Here is an 18,076-nt window from a genome sequence, read left to right as displayed (position 1 = left end):
ATGGCGGTATAATGGCGCTGTATATACGTGATGGCGGTATAATGGTGCAGTATATAAGTAACGGCGATATAATGGCGCTGTTTATACGTGATGGCGGTATAATGGCGCTGTATATACGTGATGGCGGTATAATGGTGCAGTATATAAGTAATGGCGATATAATGGCGCTGTATATACATGATGGCGGTATAATGATGCAGTATATAAGTAATGGCGATATAATGGCGCTGTATATACGTGATGGCAATATAATGGCGCTGTATATACGTGATGGCGGTATAATGGCGCTGTATATACGTGATGGCGGTATAATGGTGCAGTATATAAGTAACGGCGATATAATGGCGCTGTTTATACGTGATGGCGGTATAATGGCGCTGTATATACGTGATGGCGGTCTAATGGTGCAGTATATAAGTAATGGCGATATAATAGTGCAGTATATGATGGTGGTATAATGGCATGGTGCCTTCCATACTTACTATGCTCACTATTGCCTCCTCAATTTCATGTAAATTGGCATATTTACGCCCGCTTCCATTCCGAACGCCGTGTGGTACATTAATTTGCCCAAGAAACGTCCTGACTGAAATGGTAAAGTATTCTGTTAGTAAAATACCGGAAGCAGTCCAAGGAAGGTATTCAGTTCTGATAAAAACAGGCTGAGTCTGGACAAACTTGGAAATTATATATTAATATGTCATTCCATCTACGATTATTTTTTTTTAAAGAGAATTTGAGTTTGGGGTTTGTATTCTTCAACTTACCCAGAATGCACCCGGTTCCTTTCTGCAGAATATACCCCAGGGGACAGCGGCAGCTGAAGGAGCCCTTAATGTTGGCGCAAGTGGTCTGTGGCGGACACGGATCTGAGAGACATTCATCCACGTCTGGTGGGTAACGAGAATAAGACCATTATAACAACAGCTATTAACACAAACTGCTATAGTCTCCATACAGATCCCAATATATAACTCATCAACTTACCTCACATGTAACATCCACATACATCAACTTACCTCACATGTAACATCCACATACATCCACTTACCTCACATGTAACATCCACATACATCCACTTACCTCACATGTAACATCCACATACATCCACTTACCTCACATGTAACATCCACATACATCCACTTACCTCACATCCGTATAGATCAACTTACCTCACCTGTAAAATCCATATAGATCGACTCACCTGCCATGTACATTACTTGTGACAGACCGCCTGTCATCCTAACCGGGTGCCTCCGCAAACCGCTGCTTCCTATTATCTCCGAGTACTTCCAGCACTCCACCGGACACAATTAGAACTGTAGCCCCTTAGCTTGGCTGGGTTCTCGCCGTCCCTTACCATCCTGGACCCACACCTGGATCCAGCTCCCAGTGGGAAGACCTCGCCTCCAAGAGAGTACAGCAGTATAGCTCTTAAAAGAGCTAGTGATTATAGCAATCCAAAGAACAATCCCAAGAGCAGGGATTATAGCTGGTATAGATTTGCCCTACAAGCCAGTGTTGAGGGTAAACTGGAACTCGTTTATTGGTAGCCACAACTGGACTTTTATGTCAATCCCCCTGGACCTGAGAGTAGACTGCAACAAAATTATACAAACCAATGACATTGGCCCCCAAGTCCAGGACACTCCCACACATAGCAATGCAATCCTTGCCCTATGCCTGCGAGATAATTGAGTCAGATACTAAGTCAATTATCTCCAGGCAAAAAAAAACAACATTCTTTTCCAACACCTCAAAAATGCCCCCAAAACCCATAAAAGTTACATTCCCTGATAGCTGGGGATCTGGGTGACCAACATATCCAAAAGTTACCCAGATCGGTACAGGGGCTCAGGAATTTCCTGAAAATCAAAGTTTGACCGACCACACACGAAACTACTGCCCAAAAGAGTTCCCTGAAATCAGGCTGTGCGGTCGGTCTATTTCGGGAATACGAAATAAAGTCCAAAATACCGAACGTAGTGGTTCGGGGGTAGACTCAGTTTATGTCTCCCATTCGGGAGCTTGCTCCCACCAACGCCGCTCTTCCCATAAGAAGTCCCAGCGGTGTTCGTGCCGTCGAGTGTCTGATTATAGTTCCATGCATTCGACGACCAAACACTGCTGTATGTGTTCACGGCCGCCACATGTTCGCATGCTGAACGGCGACCCCCCCAGCCGATCACCAATTAAGTTGCGGTTACATGTGTATCAGGGAGGTTAATGGGCTGCAAAAACTACTTGCAGGTGGTCCGACCGTTCATTAATTTGTTCGGTATACGAACACAAACTCCTGGTCCGTTCAGTAAGCTCCGTATACCGGACTGTATAAGTCCAAAAGGCACGAACAGTGTTTTTAACCAGGGTTCATGACAGGGGCCATAGTCCTGGGGCAGAAGGCTGTTAAGCAGATTCCTCCAAAACCCTGTGCCAAGGTTACTTTTGCCACATTACTGACAATAGCATCTCCAATAAGTGACATATATTTACCTCATGCACACCGTCTCCAACCATCACACAGATATTCTCATTCAATGTACACCAAGGATCCCATGAACAGACAGACATATAAATGGTGCATAGCTTCTTGTTAAGGTTCACAAGACACTTAGGACTCTTTGTTAATATATGTGATGCTGAATGTACATGTAAGCGTTGGTTGTACAATGTGTTTGAGTAGGGTTCCGGATAGGTGTGTTCTGATATGATCCCATACCTCTCACATGCAAACTACAATCACATCCTTAAAACACAGCAAGGAAATGATTACAAGTCTTTCTGTTTAGCAAGTGCCTTAAAGCAGCCACGTTACACATACCCACCTTATATAAAGTAAATCAGACCCAGTATCATGATTGAACACCAACCTACCTCGATGGCAGTGGGTTCCTTGCCAGGCTGGTGGGCACTCACACTGGAAGGTGCTCCGAATCCTATTCTCTGTGCAACGGCCTCCATTTTGACATGGGTTTGATGAACATGGACTGACTGTAAAAACAAGTGATATTAGTGAAACAGGCCACACGTGACCACCCACTCAAAACAATCTAGAATGAATTCAGCGGTGGAGCACCTGGTACTGTGGTGGTAGTGCCGGAAAGTGTAGACGTGGGCAGCTGAGGTGCGGCGGTGACAGAATATTTCCCATTCACAGTAGCAGGAGAATCTGTCACTGGAGTACCTGCATTACGACTTCTGGCAGTGGTTGGCATACTCCACTCTAAACCCACCCATGGTGTTAATGTTTGTGGGTTCATTTCGGTTGTCCAGCCACTCATAGTCTGCCTGCTGGCATCCTCTGTAGTCAAGCTGATGGTGACTGACAATGTGGTGTTATCATTCTGCTGAGGCGATGGTTTTGTGCTAGAATGGAGAGAAGGTATTAACAGGCTCTCTGAAGTTGTGGCAGCTGGAACATAATCTGTATATGGAGCTGGAGACTGAGAAAATGGGTTTGTAGTGTTCTCTTTAAAAAAGACTGTTGATGTAGATGTATCCACAGGTTCCAAGGTTCCAGATGGTAACTGGACTGTTGATGAGAGAGTTGAACTGGTTTCATAAGAGCCCGTGCCTTCATAGCTTGCTGTGTCAGCGACGGTACTAGATGGCTGAATTGTGTGGAGGACAATCCCAGTTACTGAATAACTAGAAACTGCTGAAGAGTGTGAGGTTATCTGGCTTGATGTCTGCGATGCTGTGAAAGGGACACTTGGCTCAGTGTTGTCTACTGTAGATGACATGGTGGCAGATGATAGTGGTGGCATTGTGTAGGGTGACACTGGGGAAACTCCAGGCAGATATGATGTTGTTTTAAGTGGGACATATGAACTTGTGAAAACAGAGATTGATGGGACCTCAGAACGAGATGGAGGTGGCGAGGCAGAGCGATGATCTGAAAAAACTAGTGTTAAAGGAATTGGAGAGGATGAGAAAAACTCAGTAGAGGAAGACTTTGTGGGGAACGAGTTGGTCAATGTGACAGCTTCTTGAGGTGATGACAATGACTCACTAGAGGAAGATGAAAATGGTGCTGAGGATGATGACAGTTCAGATACCATCATCGATGAGTTGGAGGAGGGCAGAGATGAAGAAGTGAAATCCAAGCTTGAATTACTTGATGCAGTAACATTGGTTAAGTTTGGAGAAGTGACAGAGATGCTGGTGAAAGAGGCCGTGGAATTGACTGTGGAATCAGGTAAAAGGTGAGAAATGGAGGATGAATCAGTGGAGTTCCTGTAAGAAGGAGTCAATAATGAGTCAGTAGCAGGCACGGAGATTCCAGAGACAGATGGCGAGCTCCATGTCGTAAAGTCTTGAGTGGAATTATCAGACTTCCTTACAGTTATTTCAGAACCTGGTTCTGTTCTGTTACCATAATCCCCTGATGTGGATCCAACTTTGCGATTTTTAGAATGTGCGCCATCGTCAACTGTGTTGTAAGCGGCAGTAATCTCCGTGATATCTGACAAAACGCTGCCATTTGTAACTGATAATAATGTCCTGTCACCACCTCTGGTAAAGAAAGTAGCAATGTATGTTGTATCGGTATGGGACATCCGCTTAGAGACATGTCTTCTTGTGTCCGGCCTTTCAGTCATATCTGTGGCTGAATCAAAATAAAATGTAACTTGTGATACTGCATGTAATAAAAAAAAACAGAAACTGACCACAAACAGACACGTTGACCAATAAACATGCTAATTGTAAGGAAAAATAACGCATTGTGGAGCTGCTTAGAAATAAATTGTGAACACACAAGCATTTTTAAAAATTCAAATACTATAAATACATTTCCAGATTTCTATGTGGTTGTACTTTTGGTTCCTCTCTGCAGTGCCGGTAAAAATGAAATCAATTACTAACAAGCACACAAACAATTCATCAGAGAAATGTCTAAAAAAAGAAAGTTACTGGTCACAGTTTGCCCTAAATGACGACCCAATGAATGAACTCATTTGTAGGCGATAAATAGGACGTTTTCCATTTGTAGGAAGTGCCGGTTCTGTTGGGCTTGTATTGTCTGTTGTTTCCGAGGTCGAGTTTAATATTAGTGTTTGCTTAATTCACACGTGTATTTCTTATCCGCAAGCAAATGGTCGTGGGAGGAAAGGGTTAATCTACCTTGCACATTCTAGTCTGAGAATCCAAACAGGACGTGTGACCTTTAAAGCAAAAGTACTAAGGGCTTAAAGGGACGCTCCAAGAGAGCAGTGCATATTTTTACCTAAGCTGTTTCTGGGAATTTTCACACCCGTTTCCACATATTTCTGCAATGTCTGTTTTAGTGAATATCAGAGATATCGAAGCATAATGGGGATTTCAGAATAAAGAGAAGTTCTGGGGAAATACACTTTCCTTTTCCATAATTCCCATATACACTGTTCTCCTGCCTGTGCACAGGTGTAGTAACCTGCATTCATTGAAGAGACTGATGCAGAGAGGTCTAAGTGGCAGTTAGAGGCCCGGGTTTATTGAAGGCTCATGTTTAGCTCATGTTCAGCAAAGCGAGAGTCCATGAACTCTGCAATAGCACATTGTGGACTGGGATTCCCTCTATTACAGAATCCGGGACCCTCGGCATGAACTCAGGGACAGTTAGAGTGTGTCCTCTTAGTGGGACTGTATTGCCTCTGTGCTGGGAGCTGACAGTACGTCTTTCTGATTATTTTCCTATTCTAGAGACTTTCTGAGCTCTTTGCGATATGCCTGTTCGCAGACTCGGGCTGCGGATACAGTGATTTTGGGTGGAGGAGATCTGGTGTGCAGAGGAATTTCTGTTAACAAAGGCAGCAGGCAGGATCTGGAGTGTCCAAGGCTCCCAGGGACCTCGGCTTTCCTTCCTAGTGAGAGAATGGGCCACTCCCTGGCCCGCGCCAGGAACTGTGGGGAAAACACAGTGACAGGGCTTATCACAGGCTCCATTGTCTAGACAGGAGACACATTCACTATTGGGTCCTATAAACATCCTCTGCTCTGATTAGACAGAAAGCAGCTATTATTTGGAGGAGGATTGGGTCCGTACTGACACGTTACAAGATGCATACATGCTCCCTCTGTCATCAAACCTGCGCCCCCTCAAACATGAGACTAGCCCCCCATCATCATGAAACCAGTACCCTCAATCCCCATGGGACTAGCCCCCCATCATCATGAAACCAGTACCCCCAATCCCCATGGGACTAGCCCCCCATCATCATGAAACCAATCCTCATGGGACTAGCCCCCCATCATCATGAAACCAGTACCCCCAATCCCCATGGGACTAGCCTCCCATCATCATGAAACCAGTACCCCCAATCCCGATGGGACTAGCCCCCCATCATCATGAAACCAATCCTCATGGGACTAGCCCCCCATCATCATGAAACCTGTACCCCCAATCAAAATGGGACTAGCCCCCCATCATCATGAAACCAGTACCCACAATCCCCATGGGACTAACCCCCCATTATCATGAAACCAGTACCCCCAATCCCCATGGGACTAGCCCCCCATCATCATGAAACCAGTACCCCCAATCCTCATGGGACTAGCCCCCCATTATCATGAAACCAATCCTCATGTGACTAGCCCCCCATCATCATGAAACCAGTACCCCCAATCCCCATGGGACTAGCCCCCCATTATCATGAAACCAATCCTCATGGGACTAGCCCCCCCATCATCATGAAACCAGTACCCCCAATCCCCATGGGACTAGCCTCCCATCCTCATGAAACCAGTACCCCCAATCCCGATGGGACTAGCGCCCCATCATCATGAAACCAATCCTCATGGGACTAGCCCCCCATCATCATGAAACCAGTACGCCCAATCAAAATGGGACTAGCCCCCCATCATCATGAAACCAGTACCCCCAATCCCCATGGGACTAACCCCCCATTATCATGAAACCAGTACCCCCAATCCCCATGTGACTAGCCTCCCATCATCATGAAACCAGTACCCCCAATCCCCATGGGACTAACCCCCCATTATCATGAAACCAGTACCCCCAGTCGCCATGTGACTAGCCTCCCATCATCATGAAACCAGTACCCCCAATCCCCATGAGACTAACCCCCCATTATCATGAAACCGGTACCCCCAATCCCCATGGGACTAGCCCCCCATCATCATGAAACCAGTACCCCCAATCCCCATGGGACTAGCCCCCCATCATCATGAAAGCAGTACCCCCAATCCCCATGGGACTAGCCCCCCATCATCATGAAACCAATCCTCATGGGACTAGCCCCCCATCATCATGAAACCAGTACCCCCAATCCCCATGGGACTAGCCTCCCATCATCATGAAACCAGTACCCCCAATCCCGATGGGACTAGCGCCCCATCATCATGAAACCAATCCTCATGGGACTAGCCCCCCATCATCATGAAACCAGTACCCCCAATCAAAATGGGACTAGCCCCCCATCATCATGAAACCAGTACCCCCAATCCCCATGGGACTAACCCCCCATTATCATGAAACCAGTACCCCCAATCCCCATGTGACTAGCCTCCCATCATCATGAAACCAGTACCCCCAATTCCCATGGGACTAACCCCCCATTATCATGAAACCAGTACCCCCAGTCGCCATGTGACTAGCCTCCCATCATCATGAAACCAGTACCCCCAATCCCCATGAGACTAACCCCCCATTATCATGAAACCGGTACCCCCAATCCCCATGAGACTAACCCCCCATTATCATGAAACCGGTACCCCCAACCCCCATGGGACTAGCCCCCCATCATCATGAAATCAGTACCCCCAATCCCCATGGGACTAACCCCCCATTATCATGAAACCAGTACCCCCAAACCTAATGGGACTAGTCCCCCATCATCATGAAACCAGTACCCCCAATCCCCATGAGACTAACCCCCCATTATCATGAAACCGGTACCCCCAATCCCCATGAGACTAACCCCCCATTATCATGAAACCGGTACCCCCAACCCCCATGGGACTAGCCCCCCATCATCATGAAACCAGTACCCCCAATCCCCATGTGACTAGCCTCCCATCATCATGAAACCAGTACCCCCAATCCCCATGGGACTAACCCCCCATTATCATGAAACCAGTACCCCCAGTCGCCATGTGACTAGCCTCCCATCATCATGAAACCAGTACCCCCAATCCCCATGAGACTAACCCCCCATTATCATGAAACCGGTACCCCCAATCCCCATGGGACTAGCCCCCCATCATCATGAAACCAGTACCCCCAATCCCCATGGGACTAGCCCCCCATCATCATGAAAGCAGTACCCCCAATCCCCATGGGACTAGCCCCCCATCATCATGAAACCAATCCTCATGGGACTAGCCCCCCATCATCATGAAACCAGTACCCCCAATCCCCATGGGACTAGCCTCCCATCATCATGAAACCAGTACCCCCAATCCCGATGGGACTAGCGCCCCATCATCATGAAACCAATCCTCATGGGACTAGCCCCCCATCATCATGAAACCAGTACCCCCAATCAAAATGGGACTAGCCCCCCATCATCATGAAACCAGTACCCCCAATCCCCATGGGACTAACCCCCCATTATCATGAAACCAGTACCCCCAATCCCCATGTGACTAGCCTCCCATCATCATGAAACCAGTACCCCCAATTCCCATGGGACTAACCCCCCATTATCATGAAACCAGTACCCCCAGTCGCCATGTGACTAGCCTCCCATCATCATGAAACCAGTACCCCCAATCCCCATGAGACTAACCCCCCATTATCATGAAACCGGTACCCCCAATCCCCATGAGACTAACCCCCCATTATCATGAAACCGGTACCCCCAACCCCCATGGGACTAGCCCCCCATCATCATGAAATCAGTACCCCCAATCCCCATGGGACTAACCCCCCATTATCATGAAACCAGTACCCCCAAACCTAATGGGACTAGTCCCCCATCATCATGAAACCAGTACCCCCAATCCCCATGAGACTAACCCCCCATTATCATGAAACCGGTACCCCCAATCCCCATGAGACTAACCCCCCATTATCATGAAACCGGTACCCCCAACCCCCATGGGACTAGCCCCCCATCATCATGAAACCAGTACCCCCAATCCCCATGGGACTAACCCCCCATTATCATGAAACCAGTACCCCCAAACCCCATGGGACTAGCCACCCATCATCATGAAACCAGTACCCCCAATCCACATGGGACTAGCCCCCTTCCTCATGAAACCAGTACCCCCAATCCCCATGGGACTAGTCCCCCATCATCATGAAACCAGTACCCCTAATCAAAATGGGACTAGCCCCCCATCATCATGAAACCAGTACCCCCAATCCCCATGGGACTAGCCCCCCATCATCATGAAATCAGTACCCCCAATCCCCATGGGACTAGCCCCCCATCATCATGAAACCAGTACCCCCAATACCCATGGGACTAGCCCCCCATCATCATGAAACCAGTACCCCCAATCCCCATGGGACTAGCCCCCCATCATCATGAAACCAGTACCCCCAACCCCTATGGGACTAGCCCCCTATCATCATGAAATCAGTACCCCCAATCCCCATGGGACTAGCCCCCCATCATCATGAAACCAGTACCCCCAATCCCCATGGGACTAGCCCCCCTTCATCATGAAACCAGTACCCCCAATCCCCATGGGACTAGCCCCCCTTCATCATGAAACCAGTACCCCCAATCCCCATGGGACTAGCCCCCCTTCATCATGAAACCAGTACCCCTAATCAAAATGGGACTAGACCCCCATCATCATGAAACCAGTACCCCCAATCCCCATGGGACTAGACCCCCATCATCATGAAACCAGTACCCCCAATCCCCATGGGACTAGCCCCCCTTCCTCATGAAACCAGTAACCCTAATCACCATGGGACTAGTCCCCCATCATTATGAAACCAGTACCCCCAATCCCCATGGGACTAGCCCCCCTTCATCATGAAACCAGTACCCCCAATCCCCATGGGACTAGCCCCCCTTCATCATGAAACCAGTACCCCCAATCCCCATGGGACTAGCCCCCCATCATCATGAAACCAGTACCCTCAATCCCCATGGGACTAGCCCCCCATCATCATGAAACCAGTACCCTCAATCCCCATGGGACTAGCCCCCCATCATCATGAAACCAGTACCCCCGCTTTGAGCGTTACATTGTTTCGGTTATTCACGAAAGTGAGAATTATCCGAATTTCTAATTTAAGACCAAAACAGACGAACTTGAAGCAGTAGTGATATCCCCAATTATGTCTCAGGCTGGCTGTATTCTGCTGATATTCTGCTGATATTGTAGCTGTATATAAATCTCCTTATTCCAGTGGCCAGACGTAGCGGTGGCGTGATATCACACAGTTTGTTATTATATGTGTAGCAGCATTGAGGGTGCACTCGATGGGTTAATGGTTGTTTTTCTGTTACAGGCGCGATCTCTTATTCATACTGGGTGTTACCAGGAAATACCAATCCTGTCAGCCGGACTGAACGTCTGATAACGTGTCCGATACAATGCCCCCCCCCCACCCCCAGCGTGCAATACTACCATAGGCACTGACAGTGCAGATCAGAGCACCAGAATTACTGGCAACATAGTACACAAAAGTTAAAGACAATAATAACAGTGATGCCAACATTCAGGACTAAAATAGCTCCTTTGGAGAGTTAGAGAGACCAGCTGTATTAGCCTAGGTTTTGCCATTCAGTCTGCAGTGTGTAACTTCACTGACCATTGTGTCTTCATTCTTCAGACAGCCTGTTCAGGGGGAGAGACCCGCGCATGTTCCACACCGCACTCTGTGTATGTACTACACCCTCAGGTGCACATTGACCACCCACCCAATCCTTTAGTCTTATAAACAGGGAGGCCATTAGAAAGTTTACAGAGATATTCACTAAAAACTGGATTTTCAGAATTTAGGATCATAGATTGCTGACACCAAGACGCATCGTCCTACGTTTCTGGTAGCATTTGACAATCAGACGGAAATGTCTGGAGATTAAGGGTGTGGTAAAGGTCTGGCCACTGTAGGGTGCTGGCTGATTACGGTGGCTAGTGGAGGCTGGTCCATAGGGACAGGTAGAGCAATGCTCCCGGTTTTTATAATTTTATCATTTACGATTTTTTGTAGTAAGCACTAATAATGGGAGTCTGTTATGATTATTTGTGTTGTTTAGTCCCCGCACACCTTACTGGTGGCTGGCTGCTCACAGGTCGAGAAACTAAACCTGTCAGGATTCTGAGGCATTTTTTGAAAAACAAGTCCCATTTTCTGTATATAGGCCTCTTAAACATGTTTAGTCTGGCTAACAGGCGTCTATTGGCTTTGAATTGGGCTTTCAGATTGTGGTCTCCCCACAACACAAGCCTACGTGTTACTCTTTGTGATTGGGTAACAGCATCAAAGGGTGGAGTCAGACTTCTTTGACGCGTTGGTGGTGTCCCACTAGTTTCTCTATAGGTTTGTGTGAAGAATCCCCCTCCATTTATTCGGTACTTTCCCTCCCTGCTACTTTATTCATGGATTTATTACTGTGACGAAGTGCCCTTCGCCACTTGTGCCTGGAGAGGACTGCTTGCCCGCCTCTTGCCCTGTGACTATGGACCCTGGGAGATTTGGCCCGTTCAATTCAGTATGATAGGAGTTATGTATTTTTGTATCCTTTTGTGTTTTACTGGTAACATTTGCTCAATGGAGTCTGCCTCTATCCCTGGATATAATTGGATTATTTTCCCCATTGTCTCCAGGATAGAGAGCTCTGTAAAACCAGGTTTGGACAAGATAGCCATGCTGCCAGCCAGGCCCCAAAAGATACTTTACTAACTTCTGAACCCCTGGTCTGATTCATGCCATTTTTTGAAACATAGAAACATAGAATGTGACGGCAGATAAGAACCATTCGGCCCATCTAGTCTGACCAATTTTCTAAATACTTTCATTAGTCCCTGGCCTTATCTTATAGTTAGGATATCCTTATGCCTATCCCACGCATGCTTAAACTCCCTCACTGTGTTAACCTCTACCACTTCAGCTGTAAGGTTATTCCATGCATCCACTACCCTCTCAATAAAGTAATACTTCCTGATATTATTTTTAAACCTTTGCCCCTCAAATTTAAGACTATGTCCTCTTGTTGTGGTAGTTTTTCTTCTTTTGATATGTTGTTCCCCTGAATGGATTGATTGTGAATATATAAATTTTTTTTTTTTTTTTTTTAATTCTTTATTTTTGCTGCGCAGGTGGGTACAAGGAATCAACAAACGCCACAACAGCGTATTGCAAGACATACATTGGCATAACAGTGGCATAAGAGACTGCACATTTTTATAATTATAACAAGCTTGGTTAGAACAGTTGTGTCGTTAGCGTGAAGGTAAATAAAATGTAGCAAGATAACTGTCGTTCAACAGGGCTAAAACGTCAATGGTGTTAGGTATACATGTGAAATACAAAATAGTTAGCTGTATTTTGACGTTCAAACTTAGATTAGGTTCATTATCAATATTAGATTACTGTAAGCTCAATTAAGGTTATCCACCAGGGGGCAGCAGAAGCATATTTGTATGCCCAGATAGCTTAGTTAGAATAGGCAGAGAGCTTAGAACACCTACCACATCACATTGCAAACTTTTACAATTGCACACCTCTTTATAAAAAAAAAAAAAAAAAATGCCATAAACCAGGGTTAGTAACATCTACTATATAATCGATTTGGGTGACCCTGTGTATGCCATATTTGGTGGGGTAGTATGAGCTGTATTAAGGGTGCTAGGTGGTCGGTTGATCATGTATAGTGTCATTTCAGTCCGCCATCTTGTTGTGTGTGTCTCCTTTTACCCTATACCAGAGGTCGGCAGGCCTTCGGCATAGGTCTGCAAGCAGTCCGAGGTTTCCTGTGAGGGGGCTATCTCCTGTGTTGCTGCTGTGTGGTTTCGGCTGTGAGCAGTCGCTTGGGCTGGGTGTCCAGCTTGGCCGTGTGCGGTGAGGTTTCGCTGGGGCTGGGTAGTAGTTTGTTCCGGGGCTTTCACCGGCAAGTGTGGGCGCTTGAGAGGGGGAGCGTTGGTGCCTGGGGGGCGATCCGTCATCTCTCGTTGCTTTGTTCTCTGCCTTCGTCCCCTTCTGACGGTTTCCCTGGGGGCTCGTTGTGGGTATTTACTCAGTAGCCGCCGGGTAGCTGGTCGGACCCATGCTGCTATTGCTTGGACCGCTTGTTGAAAAGGCCGAACCTTACGATGGAGTTGTGACCATAAGTAGCAGCAGAGCCGGTCAAAGAACTCCTGGGTGTGTCTAGGTGGAGTGGCAAGGGCTTTGTTGGTACCTCGGTTCGCCATTTTTCTCCCTTTTGCTGAGTGTCTGTCTTTGCTGTAACGGGGCTGTATCAGGCCACGTGTAGTAAAGCTGGGCTCGTCCGCCATCTTGGGCGCCGCCGTTTCCCTCCTGCTTGAAAGTTTAGTGGCTTCTGCCGATATGTCTCGGCTTGTTGTTGCTCGTGCTGGTGGGGACCGGGATATCCCCCACCGGTCCAGAGGGGGGGGGGAAGCGGTGTGTGGGTGTCCCCTCCTCTGCCTGAGACCCGGGAGAGCGGCCGTCTCTCCACGGCTCCCACCTGTGCAGGCCGCGGGACCCGAATCGGGTATCTCCAGGCTCAGCATTCCCTCCTGCATATGAGGGTGTTTGTCCGCTTACTGCACGATCCGGTGGCCGGGCGTTATGCCCAGGATCAAGGCGTCAGATGTGGGAGCTCCCACCATGTGCGTCTGGCTTGCTCGGCTGGTAAGCTCCGCCCCCCCAGACTACTTTTTTAAAATGATTGCATACTCTATCGCTTTACAAGCGTGAATATATAATTTTTATGTGAATGTGATGTATATTTTAGAAGTTATGAATATGCTGTAAAAACTGTATTTTTCCTGCCTGTGATAATTGCATCTTCTATTGTATAAGATAGTTGAATCACAGGCAGAGGGGAGGATTTTGTGTGGGTTGTAACCTCTGTTTTATTGGCTACAGTAGATAACGTGTGTGTCCCTCCCCTGCATGGGAGCAGGGCATAAAATAAACTGTAGCTGGAATACCTGTTGTTGTTACTTCCAGTAAAGTCTTGTTCCAGCATTAAGCCTTGGCTCATGTGTGGATTATTTCGTGTTACCAGAGCTATTCATTCCTGTGGATTATTGGGAATATTCTTTTATGGAGAAAGAGGGAAGATTGGACGGTGATATAAACTACTACCGTCACAGTTTGTGGTGTTGAACAGGGCACAATGTCTCACTGGGTTGGGGGGTGCGTACACCTAGTGAAATGAGCAGAGCCCAACATTAAGGAGCGAGTCTACTTCCTAGAGTAGAATATAGTGCGCCATCATTGTTAAACCTCTCAAAATCACATTTAGCACATTCTGACCATGGAACGTCTGACTTCAAGGCACAAAATTGTGCTCTATAAAACAGTAGTTCTTAAACTCTTTTTTTTTTTTTATATAAATTCATAACAAAAAGCAACAAACAATATCTATATATACAAATATACAAAATTAAGCCCTGTGCTCAAACTCCCACTATCCCTGGACGGCAGCAATGACTGTAGTACACATCAGCCCCAATAAGGAGAATACAAAAATCAAACGGAAAAACGCTATTAGCATAAGGACTTGGGATAGTGCGCAATCATTAAAGGACCACTCTAGTGCCAGGAAAGCATACTCGTTTTCCTGGCACTAGAGTGCCCTGAGGGTGCCCCCACCCTCAGGGACCCACTCCCGCCCGGCTCTGGAAAGGGGAAAGGGGTAAAAACGTACCTTTTTCCAGCGCTGGGCGGGGAGCTCTCCTCCTCCGTTCCTCCCCGTCGGCTGAATGCGCACGCGCGGCAAGAGCTGCGCGCGCATTCAGCCGGTCACATAGGAAAGCATTCATAATGCTTTCCTATGGACGCTTGCGTGCTCTCACTGTGATTTTCACAGTGAGAATCACGCAAGCGCCTCTAGCGGCTGTCAGTGAGACAGCCACTAGAGGAAAGAGGGGAAGGCTTAACCCATTCATAAACATAGCAGTTTCTCTGAAACTGCTATGTTTATAAAACAATTAGTTAACCCTAGCTGGACCTGGCACCCAGACCACTTCATTAAGCTGAAGTGGTCTGGGTGCCTAGAGTGGTCCTTTAAGGAGGAAGTACCACACTAAGTAAGAAGGCTCATAGCCTCTATACTGCCACCAGCTGTGGCCAAAAAGATCACATTGCTGAATTTAATTGTCTTCCTACAACAACCAAGCCTCCTGTCCCAATTACTGGAGATGTCATCCTCCGATGCTTCTCACCTCAAGATAAAGACCACATCATGATAAGACTCCACTATTATTCGAAGATTCGCAATTGTTTTTCTACCAAGACTAAGGCCACACTTCAGTGGTGAAATTCATTAAACCCACTCACTATTCACCTACACTCCGCAGGGATGGCCTATAAATGGGGGACACCAAGATCCAACTTTATAACTCATTTCAGGAGTTGAGGTACCTACACTACTCTTAACTCTAATGCCCAAATAAGGGATCCAGTTTTAAATGTCTCCTCTTCATTTGTAATGTGTGCCCTGGGTGTGCCTTTTCTTAACTGATTAGGATTTAGTTTGATATATCTTCAATATAAATGTAAAAGTAAACGGAGTGTGGTGACAGTAACCTCGCCACTGGTTCTTGGAGGAGCCGGTTTGCCAGGCTCCTGCTCTAAATTGATTCAGAATAGAACAGAGCAGGCACTAGAAGTAGCTCTTTTACATACAGACTCTAATAAAATTCCCTGTGCTGAAAAAAATCTTAGTCAAATATATTTTCACCGCAACAAAAACACGGATTGTGGAAATCTACTAAAATGCCATTATTATCTGAAATAACAGAATTAGTAGAAATGTTACGATAAAAAGAAAGGAGTCCTGCATTTCTGGCTCTCTCTTTTAATAGATTAACTGAGTGAGGTAAGATGGAGCAGTTTCCATGGAGACCGATGCAATCAGAAGGACATGCCATTGGTTTCCACGGTGATTGCAGGCACTTTCTCCGTTAGTTTGGGATTAGATCGGAGAAAGAAAATCTCAACCTTTTCTTAATAAAAACTTACATTGCTATAGAAAGTGGGAAGTCCGTTTAAAGCGATTTCTAAAATAAATAAGATTCACTCATACTTTTATAATACATTAGAATATTTTACACAATTGAATGGCATGTCCTTCTGATTGCATCGGTCTCCATGGAAACTGCTCCACCCTCCTCCTATGGGTGCACTACTTTTAAACTAAATTTACTAAAATACACCTCCCTCTCTGACATTTTGGGAACATTTGCATCTTTTTTTCCTCAAATTTAGGACTTTTCTTAGAGCGCCAATAATGCCAGACAGAGAATGGGGAGAGCTTTAGATTAATAAAGAGATGTACGAACCCGGGTCCCAATCGCCCACTTTCTTACAGAATCGCCATATTTTCCATAACATGCGATATTCTGTTTCACGTTTCCACATATCTGTGCTAAATCTCTCATTCTTTTGTGCTGATGGTTTTGTTTGTTTTAGCAGACACCCAGGACGGATAACAAGACAGTGATACAGATGGCAGCCATTCAATGCCCAGGAATATCCCATAGTGTTCCGGAGCCAGGTGACACAGTATCCGTGGGAATCTGCCATTCTACCCGTGGGAGGCTTGGTCCAGTGGCTCTCTCGGACCAATCTAAGAGTGCGGCTCACACACAATCTCGGCACTCACATATCATAACAAGGGACGTCTTTTGGTCTGTCCCCATGTCATGGATCCCTGAGAGGCTGCATTGTAACAGGTAGCGAAAGCTGCTACAATGACTTCTTTTCCCATCAGACTAATGACGAGGATTACAATGACAGACATTGTCCTTCCATGACTGGGGACTAAACAGATGGTGAAATGGACCAACCTTCGGACCGGCCATTGTTTGTCTGTTAAAGTGTTCTGGAGTAATTTTATCCCTGATATCTGATTCTGCGGAGATCTACACAAACTATGCCATTCCTGAGCCATGGCCTGCGTAAAAACTCACTCCCACCCATCCCATACAGCACAGGGCTAAGCTCACTTCATACAATATTAACATTACGTGTAAAGCGCAGACTGGGTTCATCTCATAGGAACAATTATTAGAGTGCAATCCGGCATTTAGGAGATTGTCCAGTAATAACCCCATTAATATGGTCAGTCATTCAATGTTTGGGAGCGGCTTATAAAACACCCCCAATAAATGGCTGTGACCCCAATCTGCCATTTAATCATTATTGGTTTTATTCCATGACTGATGTAAACATGGACCAGTAAGGCAGAACACGGAGGAACAACATCTAATATTAAAGGTTTACTTATAATAATAATAACATATAATTACTCTGCTCCGTCTACTTTAACAAACACTCAGCAACATCCAAATAAATGCTCACAAACTAACTCGAGCACTACCTACATAACACACAGTAAGATACAAGAAATTACACATAACGTCTGTCACCACACAAGCACCATCACCACCTCAGTGGTTTGAAGTGGACACGGTTTCTGGAGTCTGTATGTGCAGCATTTCGCTGTGACACATACGGCAATTAATTCCTCTGTTACTATAGGTGTAGCAGCATTACTGGGCTGTCATTAGCCTAATAGATACCTGGAAATGGAGCGGCCTACCAGTGGGAGCAGTAACAGTGATATAGAAAGGGTAGTAGATACCAGGAATAGCCTTCCAGTGGGAGCAGTAACAGTGATATGGAAAGGGTAGTAGATACCTGGAATAGCCTTCCAGTGGGAGCAGTAACAGTGATATAGAAAGGGTAGTAGATACCAGGAATAGCCTTCCAGTGGGAGCAGTAACAGTGATATAGAAAGGGTAGTAGATACCTGGAATAGCCTTCCAGTGGGAGCAGTAACAGTGAGATAGAAAGGGTAGTAGATACCAGGAATAGCCTTCCAGTGGGAGCAGTAACAGTGATACAGAAAGGGTAGTAGATACCTGGAATAGCCTCCCAGTGGGAGCAGTTTTAGTGATACAGAAAGGGTAGTAGATACCTGGAATAGCC

At 46.4% G+C, this 18,076-nt stretch overlaps 1 protein-coding gene across 1 annotated transcript in view; it reads right to left on the bottom strand.

Annotated features, from left to right (window-relative positions):
* Positions 1-18,076, bottom strand: part of HEG1 (heart development protein with EGF like domains 1) — a 66,093-nt gene that overhangs the window by 37,030 nt on the left and 10,987 nt on the right. The window contains exons 2-5 of the mRNA XM_063428714.1: positions 3,077-4,609; positions 2,875-2,991; positions 768-890; positions 483-586 (exon numbers count right to left, since the gene is read on the bottom strand). Coding sequence (XP_063284784.1) covers positions 483-586; positions 768-890; positions 2,875-2,991; positions 3,077-4,609 — 1,877 coding nt within the window. The remainder of the gene's footprint in view (positions 1-482; positions 587-767; positions 891-2,874; positions 2,992-3,076; positions 4,610-18,076) is intronic.

This window comes from Pelobates fuscus, chromosome 8, assembly GCF_036172605.1.
Source record: "Pelobates fuscus isolate aPelFus1 chromosome 8, aPelFus1.pri, whole genome shotgun sequence".
Classification (NCBI taxonomy): Eukaryota; Metazoa; Chordata; class Amphibia; order Anura; family Pelobatidae; genus Pelobates; species Pelobates fuscus.
This window is presented reverse-complemented; position numbering and strand designations above follow the sequence as displayed.